Source organism: Pinus tabuliformis, chromosome 4_1 (genome assembly GCF_031772625.1).
Source record: "Pinus tabuliformis cultivar Carrire ecotype Pingquan chromosome 4_1, CPIR1, whole genome shotgun sequence".
NCBI lineage: Eukaryota > Viridiplantae > Streptophyta > Pinopsida > Pinales > Pinaceae > Pinus > Pinus tabuliformis.
In genome coordinates this window covers 403,893,734-403,905,886 of record NC_142303.1, presented here as the reverse complement: position 1 = coordinate 403,905,886, position 12,153 = coordinate 403,893,734, and the positions used below count along the sequence as shown (strand labels likewise).

The 12,153-nt window shown below is 33.4% G+C and overlaps 1 protein-coding gene across 1 annotated transcript; it reads right to left on the bottom strand.

Annotated features, from left to right (window-relative positions):
- Positions 1–11,166: 11,166 nt before the first annotated feature.
- LOC149176031 (uncharacterized) lies at positions 11,167–11,596 on the bottom strand. Its single transcript, XM_089423013.1, has one exon. The coding sequence runs from the start codon at positions 11,509–11,511 to the stop codon at positions 11,257–11,259; it is 255 nt and encodes an 84-aa protein (XP_089279139.1). The 5' UTR covers positions 11,512–11,596; the 3' UTR covers positions 11,167–11,256.
- Between the last annotated feature and the right edge of the window lie 557 nt (positions 11,597–12,153).

The window sequence follows — 12,153 nt, the reverse complement described above, 5'->3', positions numbered from 1 at the left end:
TTGGAAAGTTGGACTGGGCCCCAAGGTTCACATCAGGACGGATGCTTCTTCTGGAAATAGAATTGTTCATATTCTTTCTGCCTGAACGTATTCAACATTTGGATACAGCGGGATAAGGACACTAAACGAGATCACGGATTCTCGCAATTCTACCATTTTTGGTCAAGCTTGGAAATATACATTGAACTTGGAGATCCTAGATAGATGGCATTAGGAATGGTTGAGTTTATACAAATACACTCTCGGAAGCTTATATTCAAATTCGGACAGAGAGGATGAATTATTCTCGGCATATCTCATCATGGTAATTAATCTCAAAAGTAGCTTATCCTTTTATATTCGCAAATCATGAACCTCATAATAGTATTTGGTGGTGGCATCCACTGGGGAAGTTAAAAATCCCTCCCAAAGCCAAGATATTTATGTGTTGTATCCTTCTCAACAAAGCCCTTCAAGTTATATCCTACAATGTCACTCCTTCCATGGTCCCACTGGTGCTTTCTATGTAGATGTTGTTCAGAAAGTGTTGATCATTTATCTCTGCAATGCAAGTTTGTGATTCAATTATGGAATAAGGTATATCAATCGATGGACATTCCATATAGATGGGCAGGATACTTGATTTTTATGCTTGGGAATACTGGTGGAATTAGGTCCAACCTTCAAAGCTTCATAACCTTCCAAGACAAAGAAACTGATTGGAAATTATCATTATCTCATATTATGGCTCTGTATATTGTTTTATCCCAGATGATGAAACCAATCAAAAAGCAAGAATATTTTTGCTAAAACCATCGATAAATCTATACCCTGGGCTTATTTTGATGGTTTAGCTCAATATGGGTTTAGGGAGAGGAACAAACATTTATTCTGAACTCAATAGCTTCAGGCTCCATATGTTTTCTTTTGAGAAGGGATGCCGACAACTTTAGATATTTTTGCGATTCCAAACTTGTTATCAATTGGTACAATCATCTACATGCTTAATGTCATGTGCACCACACTCAAATTTATTAGAAGAAATCTATGCTATTAAATCTCATTTTAACTATATTTCTTGTCATCACATCTACAAGGAGAGGAACCAACTTTTTGACAACATTTCCAACGAAGCCGCACAACAACCTCTTGGTAGTTGTTGGATATAATAACATCATGGACATGACTTTTACTAGTATTAACACAAGCCTTTCATGGAACAACATCCACATGGTGCTCATATGCCCTTATCATACACAAATCTTTGATGGATATTTCATTGCAGCTATTTTGCTTTTTTTATGTTGTTTATAGAAAGATATATATGTACATTTTTGTTTTCTATATCAGTATCACGGTATCTTTTTAGGGTTTTTGTAAACTCTCGACAGTTGTGGCTAGGCCACCAGTTTTTACATATGCGTTATATGTAGCATCTACAGTATGTAATTTTCAATATTTAACATAATAAAAGTTACAATTTTTCCTTGGGGAAAATATAATGCTCAAATAATTGTAAATTAAAATTATAAATATAAATATACATATATAATATTTGGTAATGTCTTGTCCACTAAATATATTTTGACTAGCTAAAATTACATGACTATAGATTCATTTTAAGCACACATCTAACATGAGCCAAGAGGGATCAATTTTTTTATGTGGAAATGTATTTTAGAATTCAAAAAACAATGTGTAGTTTTTTATTGTTTAAATTGTATTATTGAATGTTATAAATAATACATAACATGTGTATTGAGCCATTTTATCAGTGCACATTAAATTGTTTTTTTGTTATTAATATACTTTTATGTAGGCGTTTAAAATCTAATTCACATTTTTTTCACTTCTAATTAATTTACCTCAAATTATAGAATAATTTATTTTTATTTTTGACGAGTGGACATACTTACACATTAATTTTGCAGTTGTAGAATGAGCCGCTCAATAGGAATAAAATTAAATTAAAACAACTAATAATTAGACATGAGCAATTTTAAAAACACATGGTTTTTCACATGTATTCTTGAACACTCAACATCCGGTATTCTTATCCTTTTATTATGGTAATACACATCCCAAGAGGACTAAGAAGAAACGCTTGGTAAAATCAAGTATCATTTTCAATATACTCATGTTTCTCCAAGTATTTCTTCTTGTGCAAGTAGAGATGCATCCATCATTCCATGATCTTACAATCCTCTTCCATCTAAAACTACATACCATTTCACAATCATGGTGAAAAACCCTCAAAAGGAGGCCACAAAGATAATAATTCTTTACTTTTGGATGAATGATAAAATAGAAAATGATTGTCTATACTTCACCATATTTTGAAGAAATGGAGATAATTTTAAAGCTTTATTTATTTATTTACTTTTAAAATGTTTGCAAAATTTTAAATAAATGGAGATGTTTTTCATGTTGAAATTTGAAAAATTTGGAGATAAGCTTAAACTCCTATTTTGAACATATTTTTCCCTATGAGAGAGAAATGAAAATATATGTAACAAATTTTATTTTTTTTAATCAATTTTTAAAGATGTAGAAACATATTTGGTAGAGATTTTACATCCATACTTACAAAGAAGTAAAGTTGCATAGTTATATTTATAAGCCATTTTAAGGATCTTATTTTAGGGATTGTAAAATTTTTACTTAAAAGTAATTTTAATGTTTTGATTTAAAAATAAAATTTTAAGAAATTTTCATTAATTTCTTACCTTTTTTAAAAATAACAAAGCATTAAATCTTAATGAATATTAGCCATCATCATTACACTTTAAAGAAATAATTGTATAGATTGGTAACCTCTTTTAAAGAAGTAATGACTATAACATTTTTCCATCTTTACTTTGTTATATAATCCCATTTTATTCCATTCTTTTTATTGGGTAAAATAAATATAAATTTAAATTTTGAGAGCTTTGTTTCCATAGTTATCATTATTTCATTGAACCTCTATTATTGTTACAGTGAAAAAAGTAAGCCAAAAGTAAGCCTCTAACAATTGCAACTAATTGAAATATTCCCTTCAGATAATTATTTTTATTATTTCATTGTTTCAAATTAATATTCCTTAAGAATATGTTTTTATATAAATGAACAAATCAATGATCTAAGTTTATTAAAAAAATTAAATTATATTAATGAAAGTTAAATTAACTAATATAGATTCATCATAATTGGGATATACCAAGTGATTAGAGGGGTCAAATTTGGTGAGGTGTAAACCTCTTTTACAATGAAATGATCTTTCATCCCTCTAAGCACTTGGTAAATTTGGTGATTAGAGGGGTCAAATTTGGTGAGGTGTAAACCTCTTTTACAATGAAAAGATATTTGATCCCTCTAAACACTTAGTAGATTTGGAGTCAAGATCTACCCGAGTGACTAGAAGGATCAAATTTCCTGAGGTGTAAACCTCTTTTACAATGAAAATATGTTTGATCCCTCTAAGAACTTGGCATATCCGAGTTCCGATGGATCTAGTTTAAATATACAAACATTATTATTATTAGCCAATTTTAAGGCACAAACCACCACATTGGTATATGAGACCCCCTTATTTCTAGGACAAGGAACCCATATTATTATAATTATTATTATCCAAATTTTAAGACACGCATTGGTATATGAGACCCCCTTGTTTGTAGGACAAGGGACCCATATTATTGTTATCATTATCCAATTTTAAGGTCACAAAGACACCACGTTGGTGTACACAAAGACATACTTTTTGAATATGTGACCTCTTAGGAGGAAAGACATGCTCTTAACTATTAAGCCCACTCAAGCTTTATAAAAATTTTAATTTTAATAATAATAGTAATTGTGTATAAAAATTTTGAGCCCATGGGACAATTCAATTGGCAATTGCCCTATTATAAAATAATATGTAAACCATGAAATCAAGCTTCAATCACCCCTCTATATATATATATATATATATATTTATATATATATATATATATATTAATTATATAATTATAATTTTGATAAACATAAAATATTATTAAAAATAGTTAAGTGTTTTGTTTAATTAATAAATATAAAATACTATAAAAACTTTATTATTAAATAAAAGTATTATAAAAAGATAAACTTTTATGGTGTATTGTTCTACAATTTGGAGGGTTTTACATCATATTTTCTATTTTCTAGTCTAATTTGAGTAGAGATTTTTTGGAATAAGAAGTTTGAGGTCTAAACTCTTCACAATTCAAGTGTCTTATTGAATTTATATATAGTCAAAATCATATTTTCTATTTTCTAGTCTAATTTGAGTAGAGATTTTTTGGAATAAGAAGTTTTAGGTCTAAACTCTTCACAATTCAAGTGTCCTTATTGAATTTATATATAGTCAAAACCCATTTTAAATAATAAAAATTAAAATTTGACCCAAAAAATATAAGATTCTGACTAAAAACTTTAAAACTTAACTAAACAACACAATTTTAAAATATATATAATATTGTATTCTTCACCTTTACAAAATAAATATATTCCAATACACAAATATTTAATAATACAACCCATATAAAATGAACTTTGTTTTTAATTACATTATCAAAATCTGGTACAAGGTGGAAATATACTGTACTATAAATATTATTTACACAAGCTCATTCATGAAACTAATTGACTCATGAAACTAATTGACACAATCTAATTAGTGGGCAAATGAAAACATGCCTATCAGTTATTTAGATAATGCATAAATACAATGTGAAAATAACTGAAAATTTAAACAACAAAAAACTTATTCAAACAAACTTCACTGTTTTATTTAGATAACAGAAATGTTTTGCCAAATCATAATATGACTGACATATATTTACATACTACGTTATGTGAATCTGAAGCACGCACTAGTGATTTGCGCCTGGTGAGACCAATAACAGAAAAGATAAACGAGCCTGATGGTGTTAGATTAAGCGTGCAGAATAGGACGAGGACGCTGCGCATCGGGAGTGGAGGTAGCCCGGCTTGTGGCACCCCGATGCATCCTTTCTCGACCCTCCTGGAAATCTTCCAAATTCACTTTTGTTCGCAATCTCTTCTTCGTTGACTTAGCGGCACCAGCTTCAACGTATGTTCCCAAAATCGTCGAAGTAAACAAAGTATTGCTACTGTTGATATCCACCACAACCGCGCCATTTCTGTCTTCTTCGATTTCTGTGAAAGACTGAAAATAAAATGAAGAACTCTAACTCGAAACTATACTTCGACAATGTATAAACTAATCGACCTAGAAATATGAACTCTTCTTACGAATTGAAATTGGAATTGTAGAGAGTCTTACTTGAAAACAACACACCAGAATCTTGAGAATCGGTGGCTAAACCACACAAATCAATGAAACCCTAAACCACAAATCGTGACAGAACGAAACCCGACTTTGCGAGTGGCCGTTATGGTCAACATCCAATTGTGTGTCCACTTAGTGGACACTCGTGTTTCACAATTAAAGTGGTCTCTCTCGAATCTGTTACGCTCGCTCTTTGTCAATGACACATGTATCCGTACAAACTGATTTCGCTTTCGTTTTGCGTGTTGCTCTTTGACTCGAAATTTAGCATCTGATTTCAACTTGCGTGAGGATGGAGTCCTTGTTGCACAAAAATTCAAAATAAGTGAGCAATTCAATTTTAATTTATTCTCATAGTAATTTATTCATTCACCTTTAATCCAATGTTCGTTTTTTATTAAACTCTATATATTACTTACTTTATATATATTATTAGTAAAAAAAAAAATTCTTATTACTGGGGACATTTTTTCTCATCGAAAAACTCATTATATTATCCTAAACGTGTAGACTACATGGGTCTTTTCATCCAAAAAAAATTATCATTATATTATCATAAAGGTGTAGATTACATGGCTTCCTTCTAAGATTCTCTGTGGCCGGATTTGTTAGCGAGGAGAGCAAGAGAGAGGTGGAAAAGATGTGTCCATTGCTTTCCTATTTCCCAAGGGGAAAAAGCCATACATTGCAAAAATCATACAAAACCAGCAAGGAACCTATCAATCTCATGTCAAGGAGGAGGAGGAAAATCTTTACCAACCGAAGGAACCATTGGGTTGTGGCCTTCATGGACATACAAGTCTATGTGTGCTAGTCTTGCCTATATCTAGTTCAGTATCTCATTTTGATTGTACCAGATGTCATTAATATATGCCACAAACTCATTCTAATCCTCATATTTGTGCTCACGGAGGATGTCTAGGTTGGCTTAGATGTCCCTCAACTGGTCAGCAATCATTCCAAGAGAGGGAGGTTGAATAACATGACTCAATTTGAGAGAGGGTTGGGCCCTACTCAATTTTTCCCTCCATCTCCATACCACCTTTCTCATCATCACTCTGTTTCCCTACCCTCTCTGCACATGCTCCTTGCTACCCTGTGTGGCCACCGCCTCTACGAGGTTTGTCACGTTGACGAATCATCCCTACACGAAACGAACAACACCAAGATTGCACCCAGACATAGAGACCACTCCCACTAAAAGTATCTGAGTAAACGCACCTCAATCATCAAGCCCTAGCCTTAGCACCAACACAGGGTTGAGGGGAGTTTGGTGAGCCCCTATTACCCGAAACAAACAAAATTGGGATAAATGAACACCATGTAAAGGCTCACCACAAGCAAATGGGTACCCTGTCCAAACTATATCAGCGCTGAAAGAAATTACAACTCACTTATCACCCCATTACCCACGAAAACACAAGCAGGGCTTATCAGGTGCTCATTTTTTAGCTCAAAAATAAAAGTTCTCTAAATGGCTCGAAACCTGAACGACCATGTCTGTCTAAGAAAAATGATCCTAATGCAACTCATTTTGTCAAAAACCGAGTTCGTATGAGAAATTTATTGTGTTCTCATCGCTTTGCTAAATAGGCGAAATTTGCAAAAAAAATTGCCTAGTCATTGTACAATCAAGAGTCTGTACTCCTGACGTGGCAGGTGACTAGGCATGGTCAATGCAGGTCAATTGCAAATCAGGGATGGACAAGTGGCAATATTTGGTTGGGTTTTACAGTGGTGTGTTGGCACGTTTCTATTGGTTTTATTTTAGACCAATGGAAGAATGCCATGTGGCAAGAATAGAGGTCGCCACGTGGCACCTCCAAAAGGTCGGGTTGGTTGTCTACACGGTGAGGCAAAATATTGTAGCGGAATTCAGGGTCGAACCCGCGACCTCCAGCACACCGTCTGCGCTATTTACCAAATTCTCTATCGGGTGGTTCCTACCACATTTTATCTCCATTTACATTTGAAGTTATGCAATTTGGAGGTTGGTGGTTAGGGTAGGGCCAGCCCACAGGCCATCCCTCCCCCATTTGAATGCAATGTTTTAACCGCAACAATTATATAACATGACAGTCAGTTAACCCACCAAACCTGCGACAGTTACCACATGTGAATGCTTGTGCTGTGACATAAAACGGTTAGCGGCAGACAGATCACAAACCTCCAGCATTAACTTTGCATGTGAAACGGCACCGCAACCTCAACGGTCAGCTCCGCTCCAATGGTTAATGCGACATTCACATCGCATGTGATCAGGCCAACAAAACCGCCGCAAGTCAAGATTTTGGTTGGCGCTAATATGTTTTTAAAAATCAATTAAGTGCAGTTTAGCCTTAATTAACTACAAATTGATTTTGCGGTAAGTTTGGCGGTGCCCCCAAATTCAGCCCTGCCTCCAGATTTAGTAGGCTAACTAGAGATATTCCATAATTAGAGGAGAAAATGTAGGAAAAGGCTAACTGAGCCATAGAGAAGTCAATTTTCGGCCAAATTGAGCTCATAAAGAGGCGTTCTTAGCTAATTTGGACATTCTTAACACATTTCTGCAAGTATCAAGAGAGATAGAGCTTTGTAAAATAGCATTTTGCCACATTGAACTAATACAGAGGCCCAAGCAATGGAAGCTGGACCGAGACGTAGCCTAGGAGGGATGACTTCGTTTATCAAAACACTGTGCTAAAGTGTCTATTTGATGGTTTGTTATACTTTGAATGTGTGATGTTCAATATTAGTTTTGAAACTATTTTTCTTGTGAATGTCATTTTAAACATAAGGAAATTTACCTAATTGTATGCACAAACAACTAAGGAAACCTCAACACAAGAAGCAATAAGTAAGCGCATGTTTATAAATTTGTAATTGTTATTAGCATAGAAAAACTAATCATACAAAAACAGATCAAGTTGGTATTAGAGCAAGCATTGAATTTCTTGATTGCTTGAGTTTGTGCAATTAGGGTTTTAATGGTTGCAAAATTGTGATTCTTACAAGGTTAAAGTTATAGAAAGGAGAATGGAAGCTATTGGTAGCAACTTCTGAGGTAATTCCTGGAAGGAGAGCCACAAGGCCACAATCTCCACCACCCAATGTTCCAATTTCAGCTGCACTTGAACCTCCTCAAGTTTTTCCTTCAACTGAGATTGAAGAGGTAAAAGCAATACCAATGTCTGAGCTTGAATCCACAACCATTATGTCTGGCGAAAGAGAGCCTAAAGGTCCCTTTTCAGAAGAGGAAGAATTCAAGAAAGCTTTCTATACTTTGATTGAGATTGTCCTCTATGAAGAGAGGAACACTAGAATGGTTGGAGAGAGTTCTAAACCTCCACATGGAGAAGGAAGCTCAAAGGAAAAAAAAGATGAGAAGAAGGATTCCAAAGGGAATGGTGGAAATCCACCTCCATCTCCACCATCCTCATCATCTTCTTCATCATTTTCATCATCTCAAACAACATAATCTTCCACTACCACCACTAAAACTTCCCATACTCATTAAAAAACCCCAACAGGGAAGACTCCATTACTTAAATTGGACACAAAATTTGAACTTCCCATGTACAATGGAGAGGTGAATGGAGAAAAGTTGGACAATTGGATTCGACAGTTGGAGGTATAATCCAAAATTTGGAACCTTCAAGAAGATCATATAAAGATCCAATTGGCTTGATTGAGGCTAGAAGGAACTGCACTAATTTGGTGGGAAGAAAACACTCAAGAGGAAATGAGAATCCATGGTAATATATCCATTACTTGGGTTGAATTTGTTTATGTAATTAAAAGATAGTTTTATCCTATAGCCTATATGAAAAAAGTCATTATGAGTTGCAGAACTTTATGCAACTTAAAGGCTAAACAATCCAAGATTATACACAAGAGTTTAGGAAAAGGGTTTTGTTATTAGGAGTGAATTTGAATTCCCAAGATACATTGCTATAATATATTGCGGGTTTACATTCCTATCTGAAACATATTATTCTTATGTTCAATCCAAATAACTTAGATGAAGTATGTTTGCAAGCCACGCACCTTGAATCTAGAGGAAATAACATTCAGGAAGAGGTTAGTAAGAGGAAGCCCTTCAAGGGTACAAAGAAAGAAAAGAGTGAAAAATGGAAGGGAAAGAAGAATGCAAGTGTGAAGAAAGAAGGGGAGAAAATCACATGCAAACATTGTTCCAAAGAGGGGCATCATGAAGCCCACTACTGGAAATTGCATCTTGAATTAAGGCTTTTGAAACAAAATAATAAGGGAAAACAAAAGATGATCTCTGCCACAAACATGAACATGGTCGAAATTATTGTGATGAGACCAAGATTTTAGCCATGGTTACAAAAGGAAAAGAGATTGTTGCAAGCACTAGTTCATCACATAGTCAAAACAACACTTCAAATGAAGAGTCAAGAATAGAGTTGTTTCATGTAACAGTGATTTCAAATCATACAAATATTGATGCATTATTTGATAGTGGGTCACAATAAAACTTGATTTCAGAAGACTTGGTAAAAAAACTAAACCTTGACATTGTACCTCATCATAAGCCATATCCAATTTTAACGCACAAGCCACCACATTGGTATATGAGACCCCCTTGTTTCTAGGACAAGAGAGCCATATTATTATAATTATTATTATCCAATTTTAAGACACCACCTTGGTATATGAGACCCCCTTGTTTGTAGGACAAGGGACCCATATTATTATTATTACTATCCAATTTTAAGGTCACCACATTGGTATATGAGACCCCCTTGTTTCTAAGACAAGGGACTCATATTATTGTTATTATTATCTAGTTTTAAGGTCACGAGTGAGACACCACAGTGGTGTATATGAAGACATACATACTCTACCCTGTGGTTTTGAATATATGACCTCTTAGGAGGAAAGACATGCTCTTATACATTAGACCCACTCAAGCTGTATGAAAATTTTAATAATAATAGTAATTGTGTATAAAAAATTTGAGCCCATGGGACAATTCAATTAGCAATTACCATATTATAAAGTAATATGCAAACCATGAAATCAAGGTTCAAATCACCTATATATATATATATATATATATATATATATATATATAAGTAATATGCAAACCATGAAATCAAGGTTCAAATCACCTATATATATATATATATATATATATATATATATATATATATATATATAATTGATAAACATAAAATATTATTAAAAATAGTTAAGTGTTTTATTTAATTAATAAATATAAAATATTATAAAAACTTTATTATTAAATAAAATTAATTATAAAAAAAAATAAACTTTTATGGTGTATTGTTCTACATTTTGGAGGGTTTTACATCATATTTTCTATTTTTTAGTCTAATTTAAGTAGAGATTTCTTGGAATAAGAAGTTTGAGTTCTAAACTCTCCACAATTTAAGTGTCTTTATTGAATTCATATATAGTCGAAAACCCATTTTAAATAACAAAAATTAAGATTTGGCCGAAAAAAAATTATAAGATTCTGACTAAAAACTCTAAAACTTAACTAAACAACACAATTTTAAAATATATAATAATATTGTATTCTTCACCATTAACAAAATAAATATATTCTAATACACAACTTTGTTTTTATTTACATTATCAAAATCGTGTGCAAGGTGAAAATATACTGTACTATAAATATTATTTACACAAGCTGATTCATGGAACTAATTGACACAATCTAATCAGCGGGCCAAATGAAAACAGGTCTATCAGTTAGTTAGATAATGCATAAATACAATGTGAAAATAACTGAAAATTTAAACAACAAAAAACAAAAAACTTATTCAAACAAACTTCCTGTTTTATTTAGATAACAGAAATGTTTTGCCAAATCATAATATGACTGACATTTATTTACATACTACGTTATGTGAATCTGTAGCACTAGTGATTTGCTCCTGGTGAGACCAATAACAGAAAAGATAAACGAGCCTGCTGATGGTGTTAGACTAAGCATGCAGAATAGGACGAGGACGCTGCGCATGGGGAGGTGGAGGGCAGCGAGAATGAGGCGGTACAGGGTAGCCCGGCTTGTGGCACCCCGATGCATCCTTTCTCGACCCTCCTGGAAATCTTCCAAATTCACTTTTGTTCACAATCTCTTCTTCGTTAGACTTAGCGGCACCAGCTTCAACGTATGTTCCCAAAATCGTCGAAGTAAACAACAGTATTGCTACTGTTGATATCCACCACAACCGCGCCATTTCTGTCTTCTTCGATTTCAGTGAAAGACTGAAAACAAAATGACGGATTCTAACTCGAAACTATACTTCGACAATGTATAACCTAATCGACCTAGAAATAGGAACTCTTCTTACGAATTGAAATTGGAATTGGAATTGTAGAGAGTCTTACTTATAGAAAACAACATGCCAGAATCTTGAGAATCGGTGGCTAAACCACAGAAATCAATGAAACCCTAAACCACAAATCGTGACAGAACGAAACCCGACTTTGCGAGTGGCCGTTATGGTCAACATCCAATTGTGTGTCCACTTCGTGGACACTTGTGTTTCACAATTAAAGTGGTCTCTCGAATCTGTTACGCTCGCTCTTTGTCCATGACACATGTATCCGTAGTAATGGATTTCGCTTTCATTTTGCGTGTTGCTCTTTGACTCGAAATTTAGCATCTGATTTCAACTTGCGTGACGATGGAGTCCTTGTTGCACAAAAATTCAAAATGAGTGAGAAATTCAATTTTAATTTATTCTAATAGTAATTTATTCATTCACTTCTAATCCAATGTTCACTTTTTATTAAACTCCATATATTACTTCATTTTTTATTAAACTCTATATATTACTTTACATATATTATTAGTAAATTTTATTTTTCTTACTGTT

What these genes read in the sequence shown, in the direction of transcription:
- LOC149176031 (XM_089423013.1), bottom strand. Translation starts at nt 11,511, where the DNA reads ATGGCGCGGTTGTGGTGGATATCAACAGTAGCAATACTGTTGTTTACT.